General features: G+C 36.2%; 1 protein-coding gene across 25 annotated transcripts in view; it reads left to right on the top strand.

Annotated features, from left to right (window-relative positions):
* Positions 1-26794, top strand: part of DLG2 (discs large MAGUK scaffold protein 2) — a 1027745-nt gene that overhangs the window by 671407 nt on the left and 329544 nt on the right. For all 25 annotated transcript variants that reach the window (XM_035343430.1, XM_035343450.1, XM_035343455.1 and 22 more), the window contains 2 exons: positions 1435-1559; positions 24605-24774. In XM_035343430.1, coding sequence (XP_035199321.1) covers positions 1435-1559; positions 24605-24774 — 295 coding nt within the window. The remainder of the gene's footprint in view (positions 1-1434; positions 1560-24604; positions 24775-26794) is intronic.

Genomic DNA, 26794 nt, shown 5'->3' with positions numbered 1-26794 from the left:
TTATAGCTACCTTAGCAGCATTAAGATATGTGTAATTCTAAATCTTTCTCCTTAGATTATAAATTAGTTCAGTACTGAAAATTTATTCACAATTATATGCTGATAGTAGAGCTGCAGATTCTGTGGACATCTCCTGAGTAATGAGAACTGCAGAACTGCGAATGTAGAATACTGATAACAAAATGGAGAATTTGACACACTGCATACAGGCAACGTTCCGATTTTCATACACAAAGTACACGTGCCTGAGCTACTAATTGAACTACAGCTTAAAAAAAAAAAAAAAAAAAAAAAAAAAAAAAAAAAAAGAGGTGCTAACTGCTATTTTTATTATCAGTTCTTCTCACTAGGACTGAACTAGATATCTGTCCACAACAGCAGTGATGAAAAGCAATTACCAGTAATCTGAGATGCTGCATGAAATAATGGGGAAGGAAAAAAAAAAAAAAAAAAAAAAAAAAAAGATACTTTCAGTGCCCTGAGTGTATTTTATCCACAGCAGCACAACACTGGACATATTTTGCAATAGCAATAGTCCTGTACAACTATGATAAGCCTAAATACCTAATTGTAAAAATACTTTGGGACGATGGGGACTCCATCCAGTATTGTATTATATTGAATGTACTATTGTATTTCAAAAGAATGTCTCTGATTAATATTTATTTATATAGAAAAAGTGTAGTAACTTAAATGTATTTCCAAAAATGGGTTAGAATTGCTGGTTAGAATTGTATGTGAGAAATAGTGTCTGCATTTGTGTGTATGTATGTGCATGCACACCAACTTATTTCTCATGGTATCCTCATAAGTAGCAGCAGCAGTAAATAGGATTATTGAATAGATCTTAATAGTGAATATTTCAAACATTTCCTTGTAGCAAATCAGTAGGATGAAAGAAATACTGTGGGTTGTCTTTTTTTTGTTGTTGTTGTTGTTGTTGTTTTTAATAAATAAATGCACGTGAATCTGAACAATGATCTCTTTTCAACAGAAAATGGTGTACTAAAATATTTCAGAGCTAAATGTTACTCACTGTTTCCATTTATAAATGAAAAGCTTGTTAAACATCTTTTTAAAGCTCTGAAGTGTTTTTAGCCTCTAGCTCTCATTGACTTGGATAAATTCATATTGGAGTTCAGATGCTAATTTATGTGGCTGCTTTTGAAAACAAATTTAGGTCAAATCCTGTTTCTGCAGAAGCATCCATTAACTCTGCCATTAACTCTGGGAGTTCTTTGTGTTTGCAGCTTCTGTTCTCTAACTGACAATTATTTTATTTATATTTTTTTTTCTGGCTGAGTCACTCACCTGAAAGTATGGTGTTGCCAAATAAAATGCTCTCTATAAGAAGCAAGGATATTTTGCTTGTGCACTGCAAATACGTTCTGTAAAAATCCAGCATCTGGTGATTCATTTTCTTTACTTTTTCAGGGGAATTCTGGCCTGGGGTTCAGTATTGCTGGAGGAACAGATAACCCACACATTGGGGATGATCCTGGGATATTCATAACTAAGATTATACCAGGAGGAGCTGCAGCAGAGGATGGAAGACTCAGGTAAAAACTGTCTGGAGATGTTTAGAAACAAAATGCTACATTATTATAAATTGTCCTCTAAGTGTCCAATGTGAACTGGGTCTTTCATGGGGTCAAGGGGAGTAAATGACATGACTAGAGTCTCCTTTCTGCTAATGTAGGAAAAGTGCTTTAAGTAGCTTAAATACTAATAAGGTTAGTTAAGGGATAAGGTTAGTTAAGCCCTGTATAAAGGGGCATTTGCTGGTTCCACCTCCATCTTTGTACCAGTCATTTCATTTAGTACAAGAAGAGACAGGGACAGGAGGAGGAAAAAGTCATTATCAACAAGAAAGTCTTCTCTGCTTGATCATTATATGTTCATGACTGAAGAGCTATGCTTTCATGTTATATATTAAGGCTATCAACACTTCCCAAACTACAGAGCCGTTCCTAAGTAGCCATAGCTATTTGTAGATGCTCCCTGTTGTTTGATTGCAGCAGTGAGGTATGCTTATCTGCATTTCCAAACTTTTTTTTCTTTTTGTCTCTGTGAGGATGTGATGGATCTGTTCTGAATTTTGAGTCACCTCCAGAGTATTCTTTTGCTGTAGCTCCTGAGGTAAACACATAGATCACTTGAAAGTTGTGGTACCCTAATAAATTGTAGTGCGTGTCTTAAACAAGATGTACCACAAAAGTACTTGTGCTTTCCTTACAGACTTAATTCAGGAAGGTTTCTGTCTGTCACAGAGACTGGCACTCAGATGTCAGTTGTGAAGCCTGCTGATGCTGCAAAAAAAAAAAAAAAAAAAAAAAAAAGGCAATTTAGCTGGAAAAACTTTTGATAAAATTCTGAAGCTTTCGTGATCTCAGCACTGGAACCTGACCTCCAGGAATCTTTGCCAAAAAACAGATGGCCTAAAATTCATGAAATGTGACCAGATGGTAACAGAAATATTTCTGGAAATCCTTGTCCTTTAATTCAAAAATAAAAGTATGAGGAATTGGTCAGTTTTTAGAGGAAGTTTTGAATATTCCGTATGTTAGGTTAGTAATTCCTGTTAGGAAAATGTTATTTTTGCTATTACAGTGATAAGGAGTCAGGGTGGTTGGCAGTGCCTGAAGAGTGTACATATAAATAAGATTGTAGACAAAGAGAGGAGAAATAATCTCATGTAACTTTATGACTAAGGTGCAGCAATCTACATCTAAGCTAATCATCTTATAGTCCCCTAACAGTCAGTGAAGATAAACCTAGGCATTTCTATTTTGTCATACATTGCATCCTAAAGTCAATGTCTACAACAGAAGAATCACATCTTAAAAGAGCATTCAAGTAGCTCAGCTATGTGATCTATACTGGAAATGTCTGCTTTGGGCCAGATGGGCTTGATGCAAAACTCTCAGGAAGCAGATGTTTGGACATGACGCTATCAAATATGACATGACAAACAACATAGCGGGGTCTTAAACTTTATCACAAATAAGAGATAATTCCTTTCAAAAAATAATATCATTTTAGTAGAGTTTTTATTCCTTTGGAAGCTGTTCTGCTTTAAGCCATTAAGAAGACACACATTGCATTTTTTTTGTCTTACTATCTTTATATGAAATCAAGTATTTTGTAATTCATTGCTTTACTAATTAACTACTGTAAATTGAACTCATGGTTATTTGGTAATTACTGTGTTGTAAGTCTTAAGAAGACCTTCTAAATCCACAAATGATATTGTACTAATGCAATTCATTAATCCATATTAAGATTAGACCTGGCAAGCTTTGTGTTTTGTAATAAAAGTTTATCTTATTACTAAGACTATTATTACAGTCTTAGAGTACAGTATTTGTTACCATTTTGAAGTGAAATGTTATAATTCAAATTTAACCACAGTAGTAAAAATATTTGATAAACATATTTTCGGCTTGGTATTTTTGCTCTTCTCTTTTGTAAACAGAACTCATTTACATCAAATTCTTCTCGTTAGTACAGAGTATCTGAATGCAATTAGATCAAATTCAATCAGCAAAACTTTTTTACTTCAAATAAAACTGTAGGCGTATTAAAAATATGTCTCTAACAACTTCCATTAGGAAAATGGATTGACTTAATCCTGTGGGTTTTACACTCAATAATAAGAAAATCTCAAATTTTTAGATGAATATCATACAGTATCAATTCCAGATATAGCATCTGAAATACAGAGTACCTGGAGTTTCTTCCCAGTAACTCTGTATTGTACTCAGCACTCAAAAGGTGTTTTTTTTCTGCCTCAGTTTCCCACAGGCTCTTCAAAATTTTTGTAGTACATGTGAATTTGTACTTGGCTTTCCCAATCTTACACTCAAACACAAGCTGGACAGACACACTGTTATAGAACTTTTTTTTTTTTTTTTTTCTTTTTTTTTTTCAATATTTTACAGTGTAAGGGCAGAAGTCATTCAAAAGACCTCACCATGATTTCCAATAAAAGTTTCTGTCTGGAATGGGAGAGAGCTACTTGCATATAAACTCCAAGTTTGAAAGGTTTGGGGTGCTGAGATTTTATTTCACATTGTTTTTCCTAGGGGAAGACGCCGCCTTTCCTTTTTTTGTCTGCTAAGTGGGTTTCACTTTGCTACAATGCTAGCAAGGAAACAATCCTGTCATGTCTTAGGAACACCTGAAAATGTATGTATCAGTGATCTTTACCAATATGCCACTAAAGAGAAGAGCTATCCTGTGGCAGCTTCTGGTGACTTACATGACAAATAATTTTACTTTATGGCAAGTTTATCAGCTAAGGCCACTCAGTAGGAACAGCATCTCAATGACTTGCAGTAACATCCATTGAGAAAGGCAATAATCCATATACCTAGCAGAAGTCCTATTTGAATCCCTGAGAAAGGGGGATCGGTGTTTATTTACAGAATATGTATATTTATATATAAATATATATATACTTTCTGGTGTCCACTTTTGCCTCAGACTCTGCCTGCAATTACTGTACATTATATAGTACTGTGGACTGTTTGAACTGGCTTCTAAATCTACTGCCTGTTCTTAAATCATAAAAGCCTGTAAAATCACTTTTACTGCATTTTACATAAAGTCACTTTGATGTAATTGAGCTCAGTGAAGTTCCTCAAATAGAGAGATTCTGAAAGCAACCTTCAAGAAATGGACTTAATGCTACAGACCCTGGCAAATCTTTTACATATATGTATGGGCTGACAAGCGGAAGAGTAGATAGTAGCTTCATCAAAGTCCAACAAAAACAAACACAACCTCCTGAACCTGTGAAGGAGTAACAATTGTGGTAGAGGGTGGGGGCTTGGCATTGTGGAAAAAAGCTTTGCAGGGAAGGCCCTGGGGGTCCTGGTGAGAAGTTTATATTTATAACTGTGACAGTGAGGGAGGGAAGGAAGATGTCAGAGCCTTACTCTTCTGAATAGAGCCCAGGTCAAGAATCAATGGACACAAAATAAAAATAATTAATTAATTAAAACGTGAAATTCCATCTGAGCACAAGATTTTACTGTGACAATGGTCAAGCAGTGGGACAAATTGCCCAGAGAGATTATGGAGTCTGCATCCTTGGAGGTATTCAAACCCTGACCAGTCATGTTTCTAGACAACCTGCTCAAGCTAATGCTGCTTCAGCAGGAAGGGCTGGATAAGATGATCTCAAGAGGTGCTTTCCAAACTAAATGGTACTGTGATTCTCTAATTTGCACCTGAGTCATTAGTGTGCTGTGTTAATGATAAAGACCAGCATGGAGGACAGTTGAGAGGAAGCACTAGGCAACAGTCAAATGTTGCAACAAGGGAAATGTAAGATGGGTGTGAGACGGTGGTGGTGGGAGTTGTTTTGTTTTTTTATAATGAGGGTAGTTTAGTTCAGCGAGGTTGTGGGATCTCTGCCTTTAGAGGGTTCCAAAGTTTGTCTGGACAAAACCCTGAGCAGTGGGATTTAACTTTTCAATTCAAAAGTTGGACTAGATATCATCCAGAGGTCTCTTCCAGCCTGAATTACTCTCTGATTCTGTAGATTGTATTTATATATAAAATCTGATTGTGAGAGTGGAACAAAGCTACGTAAATTTCTACTTTTATGTTGTTTATTTATTTATTTATTTATTTGTGGTGTTTGTTTTTGTTGCTGTTGCTTTGGTTTTGTTTAGTTTTGTGTTTTAGTTCTAGTTTTACTGACAGTAGGTACAATGCATAGTGTGGGTTTGTATCTCTTCATGGCCCATATATCTTTACAGCAATATTTAACAGTAAAAGTTATCAGCCACTTTAGGCTACATTCATTTTAATAAAACATTACTAGGTTTGTAAGATTTCTTGAATTTTCATATTAATACCTACTATTTTTGATACTATCCTCTCTGAAATATGCTGACTTCTACAGCTAGTAAAACAGACAATGCACTGCACAATTCAGACTGTAGAGAACATTTTAGGTAAGTACAGTGGCACAGACCCCTAATCTTCCAAAATACATAAGGTTGTCATCTTCTGTGATGTCCATATATTGCAGAGGAAAATTCTTCTTTTCTGGTTTCTTTTGGTAAATAACTTCATGGAATACAAAATAATTACTTTTGGATTTGATTACTTTAGGTAAATGTGGATATAATAGTCTTGGGAATAACTGAAAATTAGTTTTTGCTCAATGCTGCATACATACAATGCTGCATGTTATTCGAAGCTTTGATTTTCAAGTCAGTGACAGACAAAATCTAAAAGCTCCAGGAGCAGCAAACCTTCCCACTGAGTTGAAGGAGAATTTCTCTCAGCAGTTTGATCTTTTAAAACTTCTGATGCATAAAAACTGCTTCTTCTGTCTCTTATAAAAGTCAGTTTTCCATGGGCAAGCATCTACATTTTAATAAAGAAGCTCTGAATTTAGACTTTTACTATCTGAAAGAAAGAATTGTAGCAATTTTTGTCTCAGTGCCTTTTTTTTCAGTTTTATTTGACTTTGTGTTGGGGAAAAAATATAGTAGTTGACTCAGTTGCCTAGATAAAACAATGAACTTCAATATACCATCTCAGCAATTCCTTCTATTGACAGTTATTGATCATAAGTGAATTTCTGGATTCTAAAATGCAGTATAGATTTAAGAAATTCATCATACTCTGTGAAAACATGAGTGATCAGTTAATGGAACTAGAAGCAGTGTACTGGTAGAACATGATTAAAATAAGAGCTAGTAAAAGGATAATGAAAAGCTGTCAATTATGAACAAGTATAAAGATCAAAGATACCCCAAATGTGATTTTTTTTTCCAGTAGTCATAAACTGAAACAATTTTAAGTTAAATAAATAAATAAAATAAAATATATTTATAGTTTATCACAGTCTTTTTCTGGTCTTATGGTGGAGGTATTTTTCTCAGTAGTCTTGTCTGCAGGAATGAATAGATATGAATTCCTGACCTATTGCTTCCAGATTCAGAAAAAGCACTTTTCCATTTTGTGAAGGAAATTTGGAAATACGAATTTTAAAAGGTCTTGGAATATAGAAAACAAAAAGAATCTGAGATACAGCCTGGGCTGAAATCTTATATTTTGTACCAAGCTTGTGGCCTAGGGAATCTTAAGGAACCTATTGTGCAAAGATCACATTATTACTGCTAATGTGACTGAATATGAAAGAGTGTATTTGCAGGACTGTGAGATTGATTTGAACAGCCTTGGGCTTGAATTTCAAGGGATACTGTTGTACCAAAGGTTATTTTGGTATTTGAGCCTGAGATGTACTCAATAGGAAAGAGGGCTGATGGGAGGAATGATTCAAAGGAAGAAAGTGGTTGTGCCCGCAGGCATCCTGCCCTGGTAAGCTGCCTGGACCTGTAGCTATTTCATTCATTCTTTCTTCTAGGAAACTGGTTTCAAGTCTCTTCCCATTTGTGAACATATATGTACTTTTTTTTTTTTTTTTTTTTTTTTCCTTAAGAGTGTGGGTATTTGTAAGAACTTAAACACATTGAGAAAAGCACAACTACTGCCGGTTACCTTTGGCAGACTGATCAGAAACAGCACACGTACCCTCAGCTATCTGAATCCTGTAGGTTAAAAACTACTAAGGATGTGCAGTGTTTGTCTTTCCTTTGCAAATGTGTCTTTCCTGATATTACTCTAATTACTGATTGTCAGCGGGTTTAGGATTATGTAAGTGCAGAATTTTTAAGGCATGCTGCCTTGTTCTACCATCATCATAATAGTCAGCCCAGTGGATATTTTTCCCTAGCTTTCAAAGTGATCTGGTGTGGGAAAATAATGTAGCACACATGCTAATTGTTGGAGACAAGAGCCTAAATAACCCTCAGTTATCCAGTAAATCAGGCAGAAAGCTTGGAATAGAATAGTGATTACTTCTCTCCTATTTCTGTGCCTTAAGGCTTCAGTTAAATGTCTACCAGCAAAGGTTTTTAACAAATTAGATTTGTGTTCTCTTCAGTTATCAACTAACCCACTGTGATGTCTCAAAGTGTTATAATTTACTTAGATATATGTAGCAAGAGAGGAACTTCTTTCTCATGCATATTTTGTTCATAGTAAAAAATTAAACTGAAGAAAAAAAAAAAAAAAAAAAAAAGGAATTTAAAGGCAAAGATTTCATTCTGGTCAGCTTTTTTTTTTTTTTTTTTTTTTTTTTTTCTCTTTTTTTCTAAAGATGAACCAAAGAAGAAACACTACAAATTCATGCTATTCATTCAATTCATTCAAACTTGAAAATTAGAATTAAGAAACATGCTGGTATAATTACATCCAGTTTGCCTGAGAAACTCAAAGGGAAAAGAAAATGGAGGAGAGGGAACAGAAGCAAGGCCACAGTTGGGAAGTGATTTGATAAAAGACCCCCCTTTGGTCTTTGCCCCACAGGCTGCAATGACAGTACTTCGCTCTGATGAAAAGTCTGAAACCTCAATCACTCCAGCAGCAGCAGGCACACAGTTGTTACCTGTTGGTATCCGTTTGTAGCTCTAGATTGCTTACTGAGAAGTGAATTGGGAGTGAGAATAGGAAAAATAAGGAGCTTTTTCAGATTAATGTGAAGAGCTTTTCCCAGGAGGGATCATGTTCTTTACAAGTGTGTCTCTAATCCAGCTTGGGCAACTGGCTTTATTTCACCGTCATTATATATCAAAACAGAAGTGTGTCTGCCTTGTGATTCACTGCCTAAGTCCCTGTTAACTTTTGATCTTGAATTAAGCCTATCAGTACCAGGTCTATGCGCATTGCAATGGCATAAAGCTTGTTCAGGATGTTATTATAATTACAGTACTGCCACAAAACACTGATTCATATCTGCACTGTTTACAGGCCTCTGACAATGCTATTAGTTCAGTACATAATTTAGTAGTAAGTTAATAAAGAGACATTCACCCCATTAGGCAAAACATGCTTGCCTTGCAGACAGTCATCAATTAGATCATGAATTATTGACTGCTCATTCTGTCCTGGTTTGTTAGGAAGTTTGATCTTATTAACTGTGTTTGTCTGTGTGTCTGTGCATATCGTTTTTTGAGCTACTATGATATAAAAAAAATGAATTATCACAGGGGATCTACATAAAAAAAGGCAGGTCACAAAACCAAAATTAAATTTTCATATATATATGTATATTTAATTGGTTACAATGACTCTTGTTTTAAATTACCAACCTATACTTCTTTTCGACAATGGAATATGTTACCATTTAATTCTCCTTTCAGCTGCTTTCACCACTCACTTTTATTTTGCTGAATCCTTCAATCCTTCTTTTTTTTTTTTTTTTTTTCCTACATGAAGTTTGCATTCCTTATTCAGTATTTCAGAGACCCAATATGTCTGTGAATTTGATTGTATTTCTGCTTTTTCTACTTTGAAAATAATTTGATAGGCTGCAGAAAAATCTCTTATGCCATGCAAGAAAGGATTGGGAAATGATGTTTTGACAGATGAATTCTCAGGTAAATGAAATAGAATTTAATAGGAAGAAAAGCCATGGCTTTTCTCTGGCTTGTGGGCTTTGAAACTGGTGAATTTTAATAGCCTCTTTATAGAAAATGGATGTTTTTGAAGTTTTGTTTGTTTGTTTGTTTGTTTTTAAACATAAACGATCGGTTCCTTCCCCCAATAAGTTTCTGAGCAGTCTTCCACTAACTGAAACCACTGCTTGAGAATAACACTTAAGCAAAATAGCATGTTATTAGGACTGTAGGTACCTTGCAGGTTTATAATGCCAATTGCTCAAGGTGTTTCATGCAGTGGTACTGAACTAGTCAACAGGGCTCTTTGCCAGGAGTTTCTTTAGCAGCTATCCCACCAGAAATTTCAGTAGCCGCGGCATGGTGCGGCAGCAGCAGAACAGCACCGTGAAGCCAAATCCAAGTGATTATTTCATCAACATGTTTGCACTACTGCAGTTACAAATTTCAATAGCTCTGTGATAATTTGTCTTGTGTAAGAATTCCTCTCCCTTTGCAGTTATATACCTTAGAAATCATCAGTTCTCTGTGGAGTCTGGCGTTAGTCAAGGAAAAAAAATATTTCACATCTGTTCCTTCCAGTCAACAGGTGTAACCCTCTGGGGTTCTGCTGAATTTTTCATTTCTTTCAATTCCCACTGAATCTGAAAACAAGATTTCGGATAAATGACTTATGTTCTCATTAAAAAAAAATAAAAAAAAAGCTCCTTATAAACAGCAAAGGTCTGATTCAAAAACTTTGAAACTTTGAAGACAAAGCTGGCTTTTTTTGACAGCTAATCCTAGAAACGCTAACACACGGTGAGACAGACAGTCTGCCATTTCATGCACTGTCAAAACTCTCAGCTGCAGTTTGAATAAACACTTGGACTTTCAGGCTTTAGCCAAAATGTATTTCCATGACCATTCCTTATCTCTGTTGCTACATTCCTCATTTCGCTTTTACTACAGAAGTTAAAAGAGGGGGCTTACATTTATTTCCCCATGGCATGCAGGTTATAACAACAACCTTGCAATATGTGTATTTTGTTTGGATGTGTTGTTTACATTGTGCCATTCTGCATGTTACTCTGAGTCATGTCACTGCAAGAAGCAAGATTATTCTTTTTTGCTTACTCAAAGTGTGTAGCCTAATAGGACTTACGTTCTGAAGCTCCTGAAATTTCCTACAGAACTTGAAGTACACGTTTTCTTCCCTTTCATTTTTTTTTTTTTTTTTAATGCTACACCTTTGTTTGGAATAGCTCTTCTTAATCAAACCTGAGCGGAAGGGAGTGTTTTCTGCTTGTTAGTGCAAGCGCCTGGGAGGCAGGACTGCGTAGTTTTGTTCTCAACTTGCTACGCCTGATCTGTGGTAACACTTTTCTTCTTTTGTGCTAAAGTTTCTCCATTTGTAAAATGGGTATAGTGATCATTATCTTTGCCTCACGGGGCTTGTTGTGAAGCTTAAACGAGTTCATATTTGCAAAGCACTTTGAGCGCCAAAGATGAAAAGTGCTTGTAAAAAAAAAAAAAAAACGAATGTGGAATTGCCTTCTGGGTTATCTGTTGTAACTGGTTTTCCTGCACAAACCTGAATATGCTTCAGACAGCGCTAGTGTCAGTTGGGAGGATTTTAACCACGGATGAGGAATAACCAAGTAGTTTGGTGTATTTAGCAGCCAAAGCGTATCTTGGACCCAAGGAAGCACATTGTCCTTCCCTGGGCTGGACTTGCCAAGGCAGCACTGGAGGCTGTGCAACGCCAGGCCTTGAACCCCCGCATGGTGCTGGAGCCAGCCAAACCGGAGGGCTCAGAGGGTAAGTGAGGGCTGCGGAGATGTCCCTGCCCTCTACCACACCTACAGAGCCTGGCCTGGGGCATCTTCCACTACCTGCAGAGCAGCCTGGAGCTGGGAGGAGCTTTGCAGCTTCCTGGTGCCTTCTTCATTCATCTCAGACTTTACAGGGTTTTGTTTTCCTTTCCCATTTCTTTATCCCAACATCTTCCTCCCACAACACCCCACAGCTACCTACACCTCCTTTTTTCTCATTCTTTGCCTCTCTGCTGTCCCACGTTGGCCTCCGGCTTTGAAGGCAAACACAGATGCTCATCCTGTGAGCAGAAGTTTTCCTTCTGGCCACCATTAGAGGCTGCTGTCTCTGCTGGCTGCCAGAGCCACACAGATAAAGCCGAGCTGCTAACAGAGCCTGGATGTGCTCGGAGTTTCAGTGCTCGGTTGCTAGTGGCAGTAGTTTCAGGAGGAAAGCATCGTACATGGCAGTGGCAGGAGACGAGACGCAGAGAGACTGAGGATAACTGGGGAGTTAGAGAACGGACGGAGGAATGGAAAAATGTGGTAAGAGCGAAGGATACCAAAGCTGAGAAATGAGCTGGATAAGAAATGCAAAGGAAAGGGTGGGGGAAGCAACTTATTTATTTATTTGTGTAGCAAAAAAGGGATATGGTACTTGCTATAGGTCTCGCAAAAGGGTTAATAAAAGAAATTTGACTGAAGTTTGAGAGCCTGTTGCAGGGAAGCCTCCAGGAGTGCCTGCCAGCCCCAGCTTCCTGCCTTATGTCTGTGATCCCCCTCCCCATCCTGCCTACTTGGAACTCTCTGCTTCCTCTGCTGTCCCCTCGCTGTCATAAGCTTGCAATCAAAATCAAGCATTTAAACAAAAATGTGGGCTCATCAGGCCTAGTGGCTGATTTATTACTAATCAGGCATTTGGTCAGCGGGTTGCTAGCTTTATTTGGAATGGTCACCTCACTCTTGTGTCTGGTCTGTGCAACTGCAGATCTATTGCTTTTAGTAAAGTTGGACTTGGTTTTCAGTAACTCAAGGCAGGAATTTCAGTTCTAGTAACTAAAAATGATATTTTATGGGTGGAAAAGTGTTTTGTTTTGTCTTTTATACTGATGTGTCTGGCAAAGGGAAGAATTTATCACCAACCCAGCAGTTTTAACTTGGCATACATTTTTCATAAATCCTAACTCTGCTTGAACTGGATGTTGCGTATTTTGGGGGGAAGGGAGTCTCCCTTATGCACGTAATATGTCTTAAAACAATAATATGTGAAGCAAAAGATCATAAACTCTGTACAAAGTTACTATAGGTGTGTCTTACCTAGTAAATGAGAATTAATTTGCCTTGAGTTATGCTAGTCAAGCAATAGCTGAAATTTTGATGCAGAAAATCATTGTATTATAAGTGATTTAGAATAGCTATACTTCCAAGTGCCTTATATAGCAACAGGCTGATTCTGCTTTCAGGGTATTTGTGATGAAGGAAAAAAACAAATGGAGAAGTCCCCTTATTGTATGTCTATTTAGACTTGACTTGTCCAAAAAGTGTATGCTTGAGTCTGTCTGTGTGCAAATTGAATAGGTGCTAGCTACTCCTCCCTCTCAACTCTACATAGCTACACCCTGCGAGATTAGCTATTAGCTAACGACTACTTCCTGTTCTCAAAACATGTTTAGGGAGGTTAGGCTCTTCTGGGAGGCGTAAACCCAGTGGGGTTTTGCTTCTCGGTATGCATTGGGTTTGTCCAAGAAGCATCCTGAACCTCTGGATTTTATCAGAGAAAACAAAAATGATACTTTTCATAGTGGTGTTGTTTCCTTGGCTCAACCTGGGGGCAGATATATGAGAAATTTTGACAGTATTTTTTTTTTTTTTTTTTTTTTTTTTTTTTTCTAAAGAGAAGATGTAGACAGCAATATTTGGAGTTATTGTGGAATTCACCACCATTTTTAGGTCCTGAATATTGTTTGTCATGTTCCAGGTCATCATGAACAACTTTCAAGTACTTCAAAGTCAATGTGATGCAGTGAGCATTCATGCATTTTTTTTTCTGAAGTTTCAGCTTTTATACAGTTTTGAATAATAACAATAATGTCAAATTATTGTTTTTCTGCAGTGTTAGTTTTAAAAAATTAGTAACACATTCACTCTTATGCTTAAGAATGGACTCAGGTTAACTGCTTACCAAGTTTCTTTTGGAAATCAACAACTTAAAATATACATGTTTAGTGCGTTAGGCAGTATTAAATTTTTAAAGTCTTCAACTGATGTGGGAATTTATTTAAATTATACAGTTTACTTATTGGACTTATAATTGTTTAAATAAGCTATTTTTTTAAGTCTCACTTGCCTGTGAGCTTTTCTTAATGGAGTGCTGGCCGCATCCCCACATAAAAATTTGCTGTATACAAATTTCAGGTCTAAAAAGACTTCAGCATGCAATACTAGCTGAGCAAACATTTTTTGATGCAAAATTAGGTCCACATTGCTTTTCAGTGGCAAAGGGAGAAAAGTAAGTCAGGGATTCCTTTATTTAAAAATAATAAAACAAACAACAACAACAAAAAAATTCACCTTTCAGCTCACCTCTGAAGAGAAACCTGCATTCTCCATCCTCTCCCTAGGAAGCATGAGCCCACATCTTCCAGAAAAGTAATTAACCTGGAAGAGCTATGAAATAAATGTCTTTTATTCTTTACTTCCAAAATTGCTTCACTTCCTGAAAGACAAATATTGAGTCAGAGCAGTCTTGCAGTAAACACAGAGGAAGGTGCAGGTATTGAAACAGGGCCTCTTCCCTATGGATATCATGAGCATTAATCAGGGACACCTGCATTAGTTTCAATTGTGGTGACAATTTTTGTAATATATTTAAAAATTTAATTGAGTCAAAGCAAGAGACAAAATTTATTTTCATTCTTGTATTGAGGATTCTTTCCAGAATAATGGGAGATTTTTACTGCAGTTTAAAAAGAGCATACATTATAAAAAGTGGAACATCTTCAGCTCTGGAATCATTTTTCTAGGAGGTGATATTGGATAATAAGACAGCAGATGGTTGTTTTGATATTTGTTTCCCTGACTGTCTAACCTTTTATTTTGTTTTATTCTATTTTAATTCAAAACGTATTAGAATGAAATGACTTATTTTTGGCTTGGCTGGATTTTTTTTTCAATGTAATACAATGTTACTTCATCAAGAAACAAAGCTAATAGAAACAGCTTTGACTTGAACTGTTTTTGTTGTTGTTGTTGTTGTTTGTTTGTTTGTTTTCCATAGTTCACTTGTAAATCTGTAGGTGCAGCCAAGAGTTGTTCAGATAAATAGAAAGATGGAGGGGTGGGGTTTCTCTGAAATGTTATCACCAGTGGTAACTAGTGTGACCACTAGATCAGCTATATGCCTTTGGCTTGTAGAGTTCGTCTTATGATGATGAAAAATCAGTTATGAAAGGCAAGAGATTATGTCCTGTTTCCTAACCACAGGAAAGAAACAGAGCATTGAGAATGACCAGGAAGCAATATTTGCTGTCTCTTCTAATGGAAGGATTTGGGGACATCAAATTAATTTGTTTATTTATTAACTGGCAGCAAAGCCATGCTGACTGGCAGAGAACACTGTGGATATGAAGTGTACATGGGTTTTGAAAACAAATTTAATTTGTGGAAAAGGAACCTAGCTCAGGCTATTAAATAAAATAGTAGTATATGTGATTCAGGAAACCCTAGAATCATCAGAATCTGAACATGTATTCTGGGTAAATACTGTATTGCTCTTTTCCTATACCATCTGGTAAAGGCCACTATAGAAAGGAAACAGCAGGTCCGATGGACCCCATTCTGACTTATGGTTTCATATAGTTTTTATCTTTGCAGCCAGGGAAACACTTTCATCCACACTTTAGCTCCAATCTTCCCTGCAGCTTGATCATTCAGGGGCAGCAGTGTTTCCATTAAGCAAAGGGCAGGATTCCTGGGTGGGTCATGCTCCTCAGTAGAGACATAGATGGTAAGGTTTGGCTGGGGAGCTCGATGCAGCCTGAGTGATGGCCATCTTACCAGGCAGCCATCCAGCACTCAGGGTCTCTGATTTTAATTTGTGAGAGAGGTTTTTGCACTGTGGTGTTGAGCCTGTCCTTTTCTCTTTCCTATTTTTATTCCTTTTGGTAGCCATTAGTGGGCCCCCTCTTGAAATCAATCACTGCATGGCTGGTTTTGCAGGAGCTCAAGCTAGCTCTAAACGAGCTCCAAGTTGTAGAGTGGCATTAACATGGCCTTTTACCAATGATAATTGGCTGTAGACATATGGTAAACATCAGTCCAGGTGGCTTTCTATGCTAGATCTACTGCTGCCAGTGTCTGTGCTGGTGTGGCTAACCCTGCATTGGATTTCCCTGTGCCAATTTGATGTATATGAGCTGTCTTCAGACTCTCTTGGATACTAGATAGTATCTTTGCAGATACTTTCAATGAAAAGATGTATATAAGCACTTCCAAACAAATAGAAATCCCATTATAAATGCATAATGCCTAAAAGGCTAATATGATTTGTGGTGGAAAGGGTTAACTGAAGGAGAGCCCCAGCCTTTCCCCAGGAAGTTCTCAGAATTAGGCTAGAATGCAGAAATGATCCAAAGTATTTTAAACAACAGATAAACTGCTTTTTAGCCAAGTTTGTGCCTAGAGTGAAGACTTACAGCTGAGTTTAAGACCTTTAAAATAATAAAAAATAAAATTAAATTAAAAAAAAAAAAAAAGAGTGAAGAAAAGCAAATGCTAATGTGTCCTCCATTGAAACTGTGTGAATAGGAACATATTCAAGATTCTAAATATATTTTCTTCTAGCAGCCTAAAGGCTGCAGGGACTTTTCTATTCCTAATTATATAGTGCATATGCTGTCTGTTTCTGACTTACAACTTCCAAAATAGAAATTAGAGTCATAAATGAAACATAGGGAGAGGGGAGAAGGCATGCTGTGCATGATAAGGAGCTGCTGTGCTAATATTTTTACTGATACTGTTACCAGTCACTGGCTTGTGTTCCAAATGCAGTTACTGTTATGCAGACTCTTTAATACATAGACATTTCATTAAGATGGCTGTTGTACTAAAAAATCCATGAGTAACTAAAGCAGTAGCAATGGACAATAAATGTAAATGCCTCCTGGCAGTTCTATAGCTGTGCTGGTTATGTCTCGGGTCTTAGTAAGGCCGTGTTATTAACAAGCTATGGAAATGCACAATCATTTGAAGCAATAACACATTCTGAAATTCAGAAGTGTTTTCTGCAATCTGAATTGTTCCCTGACAATTTGCCTTCAGTCTCTGTTCTGGAAATGAAATGGAAGTTCTTTGCTAATACACCTGCAAGTCAGGCTGATATGACCTTAAATCCTTTTGGAGGTGATCTGAAATTTTTGACTGGCATTTCTTCCTCCTAAACCATCACTGGGCTCCTGGTATACAGAGGAGGAATTTCCCCCATCCTTTTTCCTTTCTGGTGCAATCCCACATGTCTGTTGCCTTCTGGAGGATGAGGGCTTCCTGCTAGTTTGTCCTGGACAATCAGAAAAGCAGCCAAGACATTGCACCAGTCCAGGGGGAGTGAGCAGGGTCTGTTGTGCACAGGCTTTTTCTCCTGTTCTTTTCTGTTTTGCTTCTTTTCTGTTCTCTCATTTGGGAGGGAACACGCTCAAGACTGACTTTCCTCTTGGAAAGATAGATTGCTCTTTCTAAGAGGAGTGTACAGTGAACTGTGGGGACAACTAACACAACTTCAGGTCACTCATCAAAACCTCCTGCCAGTAGGTGTGGGCTGACGGCTGGTGGTATGCTGCAGATACTGCTGCAGGGTTTCTATTACTCAGTTGTAAAAGCAACATATATTCTTAAATGGAAAACATTCCTAGGGTTTTTGATTTCGGTCTCTGGCTGAAAATCAAGCTGGTTGCTGGTGTTAGTCGAGGCTGCAGCAGCACAGCACTAGTAGGCCTAGCCAAGCACACCCTGCTTTTTGACAGGACTTGTCTCAGCTTTCAGGCTCCACACAGCCAACACACAGAAACTAGTTTGCTAGCACAGACAGAGAAAGCATCTATCTGGCTCTATGCACTCACAGAAATGATACGCCAGAGTTTAGTTCCCTGTCTTTACACACATACAGACTCATCTGCCCACCCCCTTTGCAAGTGGTGGAAGCATTTGCCCTTCATCTCTGACTTCTAAGAGCTGGGTTCAAGGGTAAATGCAGCCAGGAGAAGGCAGAGAGCTCCTTTGGTTCATTATCTGTTGTGGTCGGTATGCCTACAGGCTACACTGGGGGCTGGTCCCTGCCTGAGATTAGCCAAAAATGTGCAGATTTTCCTCTGGAAATTTTATGTAGAGTGTAAGCGGAAGAAAAAGGTACGGGGAAGGTAGATGGGCTTCTCATCTTCTGTTTGAAGACTATGAAAAAGAAAGTAAGTGACTGGCTCAAAGTTGTACAGAAAGAGTTGGGATGGCATCAGGTGAAGATTTTGAGGGAAAAACATTATATTTTTCCTCAATTTATTTGTTACAGATGAATGACCCTTGCTGAAGAATTGAGAAGATGAAGTTTTTTTTGGTTGTTGTAGTTGTTTGTTTCTCTCAACTTGCAACATTTTGGTTTTTAGTCAAAACCAAACTTTTGGCTTTAGTTTTTATCTGCTTTTCTCAAGACCACAGACAATTCTGTCCTTGTTGGAAGTGTGGGTTAGAAATACTTCAGATACTGCCTTCATGTTAAATACACTTGGGTTTCCATTATATTGTTGGAATATCTGCATATATATTTAAAACAAGATTGTTCCTAGGAGTTCGGATTTTTACTAAGTTCAGCTCAAACTCTCTCAAGTCATTCATAAATTATTTTTCCACCCAAACCATAACTTTTATCAGCAATGTTTCAGCCAGTAACTCTTCTGTAAGATATATGGAATTTCATTATAAAATACATAAGGGTCAAATTTTGAATTAGGATTGGCTGGTGCATTCATCAAATGTATTTTCATAAGCACTTGATGTTCTCTAGTTTTCAGAAAGAACCATAAATTGCAAATGAGATCTGAAATTTTCTTTTACTGCTACGTTTTATCCCTTTATTTTTAAATTGGACATAACAGTAGTTTTATACTAGTTTACAATGTCAGAAAGGGGCCTGAGGGTATATGTGATTTTGCTGCAGAAATTGGATCATGTGTCTAAGTATCATTATACTTAAAAAACAGTATGCCCCATGGTACATGTGTATCATTGGCATTTAGTTTTAGCTTTATATTCAGTAATTGAATAGGCAGATCTGAAGACTGCCTTTTTAACTTTGAGATCCTTTATTCTGCATTCTTGGTTGAAATTACAATAATAATAATAAGAAATTTTATGGGCCAGTGCCAATAATTGCATTTTTTATCCCTATATACTGTATGTTTCACTTACCATGCATAATTGCATTTTTTATCCCTATATACTGTATGTTTCACTTACCATGAGATGGGGAGGGTGCGTATCAAAAAAAAAAAAAAAAAAGTCAACAATGGGGTGGAGGTGGCAGTCTTCCCTAACTAATGGACTAGATTGGTTCTCCTGGGGTCAGGTAATGTATTTACATTATGATTCACTGATATCTTTAAGAAAGGATAATAGTCAGCCCTTTCAACTTGTCACCTATAATCTTGTGTTCCTGCTTGAAGTGCTTGTTCTTGTGAAGTCTGTAAGGGAAAAAAAAGAAAAAGAAAAAAGAAAAAAAAAAAGAAACATTAGCCCTTTTATAGGGGAACTGTGGCTGAGAAGGTTAGACAAAGCAGGAGCAAAGAAACAAAGTGAAAGTTTAGTTCTCTCTCTTACTTATCTTTTCTATCTGATAGCTAGGGTTTTGTACTGATTCTCCCTTAATAAGAGTGGCTAAAGAATAAAGTCCATATTAATTTTAACTTTTCTGAGGAAGTACTTAAATAGGTTAGAATTGCTTCAAAATGATTTGATAATGTTGGCCTTTCTGCAGTAGAAATCATGGTAACTGTATTTGTGTAAGTGTACTGGGTCTGGCTGGGATGTTAACTTTCCCTGCAGCAGCCCATACAGTGCTGCGCTCTGCACTTGTAGCTAGAACAGCAGTGGGATCACACCGGTGTTGTGTCTGCTGCTGACACAAGTGCTGGCACAGCCTCAGGACTCTCTCTAACCCTCCTAGGGAGTGGGCAAAAAAGTGAGAAAGAAACATCCCCAGGGCAGCTGACCTAAACCAACCAAAGGCATATTCCATACCATATGATATCACACTCAGCAATAAAAGGTGGAAAAAGGAAGAAGAGGGGAGGGGTGGGCTCTCGTTGCGAAAACGTCTGTCCTCCTCCCGAACACCGGCTACGTGCGTTGAGGCCCTGCTTCAAGGACGTGGTCAAGCATCGCTCATTTGTGGGAAGTAGAGAGTAATTTCTTTCCTCTGCACTTCCACATAGCCTTTACTTGTTTTGTTTTGTTATTCCCTTTCCCCCTCCCTATTCCCCTTTCCCTTTTTTCCCTTTAGTTGAATTGTTTAATTAATAATAATATTTCCTTAATATATTTTTTTCTCTTTAATTAAATCATCCTTATCTCAGCCCGTGAGTTGTTCTTTCCTTTACTTCTTCCCCTCCTTATCTGAGGAGGGGGAGTGAGAGAGTTGGTGTGGTGTTCAGCTGCCTAGCACGGTAAAAACACCACCGTAAGCAGGGCTGCCCCATTAATAGATTGCCAGTGAATCTGCAGGTGTCTAGATGATAACTAAGGCTTGTGGATTACTGCAGCTTTTAGCATCTGCATTGTCCTGTGGAGCACATATTCCTGAGACCATGGTTGGTTTCAAGTAGTTCCTTTATGGAATTGCAAGTGGGTTAATGTTTCCTGGCAGGACCATTTGGTCTTCTGCAGCTCTTTGCTGCTGTACTAGACTGCTTTGGGTCTCTCTGCAGGGCACCATATTGCATAGAACATACTGGACAGAATAATCATTACCAGTTGTCACCTACTGCATTTCTGATAGGTGCCTAAGGGTTGCGTTCATCTTCTGTTCTTACAACTTTACTGAAGCAATTACCAGCTTTTCAAGGATGTCTGCACAGTTTCTTGAAATTAGTAATCAGAAAACTCAGATGAAGGTAGTCAGGTTTAGAACAAAGTTGGTAGAAGACCTTAAAGCATAGTGTTTTTTGTTTGTTTGTTTTGTTTTGTTTTGTTTTTGTAATTAATCCAACCACTCATTTGTGTTGAAGATAGCAACAGCTACTGGTAAACCTCTGCATCCTCTGACCCTGTCCTAAAAGGCAAAATCTCTCTCATATTTCTTGCATCAGTTGTAACTGTCTTGACATGATTGTAGCATATACTGTGTTCTGTGTTTTGTGAGCCAGAGTTCTTCATATCTGAATTATTCTACAAATTCTTGTAGAATATATCAATTTTGTAACAGTATTTAGATGAGCCAGCATGCCATGGGAAGAGCTGTCTCATTTAATTTTAACTTAGCAGTTACCTGCATGAGTGACTTGAATAGATTGAAGTATATACATAATGCAAAGTCCCAATTTGAGTATTTTGGCTAAAATAGAATAAGATTACTTGTACTTCAAAATTAAATCAGAGACTTCTATGCTTTGCTGAATTGAGATATGTAGTCCCTCTTTTTTCAAGGAAACAATACCAGGAACATTGTTTTTAGGCTTATGTTCTTTTAAGTTATGGTGAAAATATATTTTCATTCTTTTTCAACCTGGTACAGGCAGCTTCCAAAATACTTCCAAATGCATGTTGCTTTTCAAAGAAACATGAGTAAATTTAACCAAGAACTCTGTGAACCCATAGCATCAGCAGATGCTGAGATTGTATTATTAAGCCATAGCAATTAAAGTTCTACATGTTAAGACTATTTTTTAAAAGTTCTTTTTGTTCAGAATTAATGAAAATATTTTTTTCAATTGTTGTAAAACTTCTTAGACATAGCTTAGAATACAACTTCCTTTTCTGTTTTTTGTTGTTGTTGTTGTTGTTTGTTCGTTTTTCATTAGAAAGTTTTACATTTTTTACCGTATGTATCTTAAAAACTAACCATATGAACATATTTCCTTTCTCAAGGAAATATATGGTGTTAAGTTTTATAAGTAGCGTGGCAATAATTTAAAAGTACTGATTCTATTAGATAAATGCTTTATTTAAAAAATCGCTTGTTGTGGAAATGAGATTTGTTGGAACAATAACAATTTCCTCCAACTTGGAGATTTTGTGGAATGATTATAGTTATTGGAATAGGGATCTCAGGGATTTTTTTTTTTTTTTTTTTTTTGGACTTGTGTATTACTATATTTGGGGAGTTCATGTATCAACAAAAGAAATATATTTTTGCCATATAGTTTTAACATGAACATCTCAATGAAACTGGGAAAATACACTGGAGGGCTGTTCACAAGAGCAAAATTATAGCCTCTAAGTGGCAAGACCTTACACTTCAACCGCTAAAAGAATTTTCTGATGCTGGATTTACTAATATTTTTTGCTATTTTTGTTTTAGTTTTATACTGCTGCAGCATTTATAGGTCACTAAGAGAGTAGAACTTGAGTATGGTAGAATCTACACTGTGTAACTGGATTGTACAAAATTTTAAAAAGCTTCTGAAATGTCTATATTAATAATAAGAAGAAGAAGGTTAAGATCAATTCACCAGCTTATGTCCTTTATTTCACTTCACAGTGGACCTGCTGTCTTAGTGGTCTTAATATTCTCAGTGAATATTTGTAGACCCATGAGATCACTGTTGATCTATTGCTGCATCAGTGTGTCCATTAAAAACTGTGTTAAAGCCATAAGAATTCTACAGATACTTATATATGCACATGCACGCTCAGATGCATGTGCATGTATTTTCTTCAATATATATTTTTTTTTATTTTATTTTTTGGTTACAGAAACTAAAACATTCACCCTGTGTGTGTGAAGGAGTTATGGCTTTGGAAGGGTATATGTGGATATTTCACACTAGGTGGGTTCATCATAGCAAACTAAATAGGATGATTAGTGTCAGAGTTACATCTGCACTGATAAAGTTAGTATACAAACGGAATACTTTGTAGTGAAGTACTTCCATCACCGGAGCAGCTTTGTGTTATCTTACTTACATTCATCCTACAATAGAACTATTAATCTGAGTAATTTTTATTAACGATGGTCTTATAGTTTTAAGGCAATAGGTAACTCTAGGGTGGGATTTCTACCAGAGTGTAAATGTCCTTTTCCAAAGGCTTTGCTTTATTTTTGCTTTATTTAGTATGTGTGTGGCTTACTGATTTTGGCAAAAAAAGTTACAATTGCATGTCCTTAGTTGACTTTTTCTGGAAGACTTTTTTTTTTTTTTTTTTAAAAATCTTTTACAGAGGCATCAACAGAACCTTTATGAGAGTTTGTAGATATATAGTGTTATTGAGTAGTATCAATATTTATCAGTGCAGTGCACAGAGTATGTGAAACAAAAGAAATGTAAAACTTTTTAGTGTTTTTATATATTTTTCCCACTTCATCATCTTCATAACTATCCAATGGCTAGGATCCTGTGTTTTCTTCATTAACGTTCATACAGTTTGTATTTTAACTATGACAATAAGAGTCAGAAATTTGACAAAAATCAGATATATGGCAGTATTAACAGAAAGACAGAGAAGCAGTTTAGACATAATTACTATCTGAGTAGGAAGTAGTAGCAGGATGCATTCCTAATTTATTTAATAGAAAAAAAAAAAAGCAATTTATATTAGACCACTTATTAATTTGACAGCCAAACCACACAATTACACATGAATACATTGACAGAAAGCAGGAAACCCAGTCATTGAAGAGAAACTGGAAACTGCAATACAGCACTTTTTGTCAGGAGTTTAAATTTTCTGTCCTTTCCACGTCAGGCCAATTGTCAGTTGAAGGATATTATCAATATCTCCCCAGTAAATGTTCTTTCAAAAGGTTGATGACACAAAAAATCTTTGGTTTCAAGTAGTTGTTTTTTTGTTTGTTTGTTTTGTTTTGTTTTGTTTTTTAACAAAAACAGCAGCGCTTGAATGTAACAAAAATCCATTCTAAGTTCTCAGAGTTCAGATAATCTTTTGTGAACAATTCATTGTCTCTTCACGTGCTAAGACTCCTGAGCAATATCCAGCTCAAGTGTTCTTCTGCTGTAAAAGGTTGTATTTCATGGTCAATCTTTATGTATAGAAACAGCAAAAATGAGAATATTTTTAGCATTCCATATTTTCTTTGCTGATTGTCCTTTCAGACATGCAAAAGAACACATTCATTTATATATGCCTTTTTTTCTTCAGTACCCAAAATACATACAGGCATCTCATAGTAAATGTTCATCACATAAGAACAGTATAGTTTATGTTCATCTAGTTGCTTGGAATTTGCTTTTCTTACTTACCACTCATTTGCAAAGAAAGGATGGCACAGTAGTTAAGACATTAGCCTGATGCTATGGAGATGGTTTTAGTGCTGTCAAAGTGTAGATTTGCTTTTCAACTGTAAAATACGGAAAATACCACTCCACCTCACTAGGTTGTTTTGAGGGTGAATATATTAGCTAATCCTCAGCAAATAACCAAAAATAAGAAAATGAGGGATTTTTTTTTAGTATTATATAAAAAATAGATGTTATTACCAAACAGCAGATCTTGGAGACACATTTTGTGGTGAAAAAATAAACAATGAAATTTACTCACATTATTTAGGATGAAATATTCTCTTTTAAATTGCTGTTTGTAGGACAGCATTTGTATTTTGATAACTTAAGAATGTTTGGCTCTGCTGAAGAAGTAGGAGAGATTTAAGAAGATTTAGGAAGGTATTTTAATGAATACTGATCTCTCTGTATTAAATTAAATGAACTTATTTCGTTAAGAGCAATGGTAGTAGTAGTAGAAGCATGCATCATGAATGTTGTAACTATATGATACTAGTAAAAAGTCTTTTAATAAAGTCTGCAAAACCAAGATGTTTAGTATTCTTTTCCACTCTAGTGGATCCAGCCCCAATTTATGATGGAGGCTGCTAGGTGAGTAGGTGAGTATGATGTAGGAGAGTAGGTAGACTTTAGTTTGAATCCAGGATGTATTTTGGAGAGATGCATTCTGTTTCCATCTTGTTGCTAATCTAGCATATTGCATGAAGATTGTCATCTGGTAAAATTTACCAATGGTGTGCTTTTTGTTTTATAACACTACTGACAAAACCTTGCTCAGTCCAAAAAAACAGCTGAAGCATTTAGTATCTGTTATTCTTTGTTTTTCTTGTAGGGTCAATGACTGCATCTTGCGAGTGAATGAGGTGGATGTGTCAGAAGTCTCACACAGCAAAGCTGTGGAGGCCCTAAAAGAGGCTGGCTCCATAGTCCGATTGTATGTTCGTCGAAGGAGACCTATTCTGGAGACCGTGGTAGAGATCAAGTTGTTCAAAGGACCTAAAGGTAAATATGAACATAAAAAGACATCCACTTTAACCTTGATGTTTGACCTCTCTCTTAGCTCAAATAGGACCCGACTTTGTCAATTGGTTAACCGGTTGACCTGTCAAATACTGAAATACAGTGAATTTAGATTAATAGAACTTGAATTAATTGTTGCATGTCTTTTCCTGGAATATAAAGAATTCAAGCTGTGATTTGTTTCATTTCATGTTTGCTGTAGAGATACAGAATACCTTACCTTCAGAATAAATGCAAGACACAGAAATAGTATGCTTTTATTGACAGCTGATACATTTCTTCTAAAGTTCCTTTGTGTTGGACCTTTGATGTTGGATGCAGAGATTCTGAATTCTCCCTTTGTTAAGGACATTTCATGGGTATCCAAACTCTTATTTCTGTTTTCATGTTGATGGTTTCTCCTGGAGTTATCTCTGGAACAAGAACTACTAATTTACCTAGATACGTAGAAAAAAATTATTTTTTCCTTCAACAAAACTCCATGAAAGCCTAGGAGAAGGCCTTCCCTAGTCTAAATCACCTTTATCACTTTTAATAGAAAATTTACCTAGATACATAGGAAAAAATTATTTTTTCCTTCAACAAAACTCCATGGAAGCTGAGGAGAAGGCCTTCCCTAGTCTAAATCACCTTTATCACTTTTAATAGAACCTTCAGCCTACAGAAACAAACAAACAAATAAAACCCACAACAAACCAAACAACAAAACCACACACAATTTTTTAGTAGCATCATTACAATTTGTAAAACGTCTCACAGGAAGCTGAGTAATATTTGTTGGAGCAAAATTTAATATTTTCTTTTCACCTTTCCTTTTATGCTTTTTTATAATTATTTACAGAAGTTATTTTTTAACAAATTTAATTTTGTTAAATTAATATTATAACAAATATTGAAATTTTTAATATCATTTTTCCTGCCTGAAATTTCCTTACTGCTATTAGCTGTTAGATCATTATTTTTCTTTTATATCTAATTTCTGGACAAATACATATATATATATTTTTTTTTCCAAAGTGTATGAGAATAGAACGAACAGACAGTAGATTTTTGCCTTCAAATAATTGTTTCTTAAGCAAGTCTTTAATTAATAGCATATACATGAAATGAATGAAATCACATGTTCAATATATTTCATGCATATGAGATTATTCTGCCTGTTTCATCTGGACTGAATAATCTGTAGGTTTTTTTTTTAGTGCTTTCCTTTATATTTCATCTCATATGAATATTACAGTATACTTCTAAGTAGTTTTTGATGCCAGTCATATTTTTTATTTTTAATACACTTAGAATTGTTGAGAATAATTCATAGTAAGCAGAGACAGTGCACTGTTTTCAATATCCTTTATACTATACCTCTTCTATGTATATAACGGTTCTCTGTGAGACCTAAAATATCATCCTCTACTCTTGGCAAACAGCATGGTAGATTTAAACATACATCTTAAGCTAAACCCTCAAAGTCTGGATTCTTGTGGTCAATTACAATGCTAAACTGTCCTTCTAACAGAAAAGCATATTTGTTGAGACTTTCTACGTGCATGAAATCAGAATATTAGTGCAGGCAGCAGTGGTTTTAAAGCTTTGGAATTAAACTACGTGTATGATATGACAGTCATTTTGAGTAACCTAAGACTAACTAAACTAAAATTAACATATCCTTTCAGATCATGATGAAACAGAAAAGTTATTTACCATGACCAAATTATAGCAGCATTGTGGAAATGGACAGGAAAGGCAATCATTTATTAATAACTTTCTTGCAAGATGTTTGCTTTGATTGTGTGCCTGCAAGTACTTATTTTTGTACTTATTTTTATATTTACCACAAAATAGAGAGGATACAAAACAAAAAAAAAATGCTTTTTATGATAAGCTAAAGAAGCTTTGCTGCTTAGTGCTACAAACATCAATTTTGTAGCCATATGTTTATGAATAAGAAGTTTACTATGGTTATGTGCTATAAATACTGAATTTTATTGCTAAGCCAAATATCTGT

Source organism: Oxyura jamaicensis, chromosome 1, assembly GCF_011077185.1.
Source record: "Oxyura jamaicensis isolate SHBP4307 breed ruddy duck chromosome 1, BPBGC_Ojam_1.0, whole genome shotgun sequence".
In the NCBI taxonomy this organism is placed as follows: domain Eukaryota; kingdom Metazoa; phylum Chordata; class Aves; order Anseriformes; family Anatidae; genus Oxyura; species Oxyura jamaicensis.
Note: the sequence above shows the minus strand (reverse complement) of the source record. Positions and strands in the feature narration are given on the sequence as shown.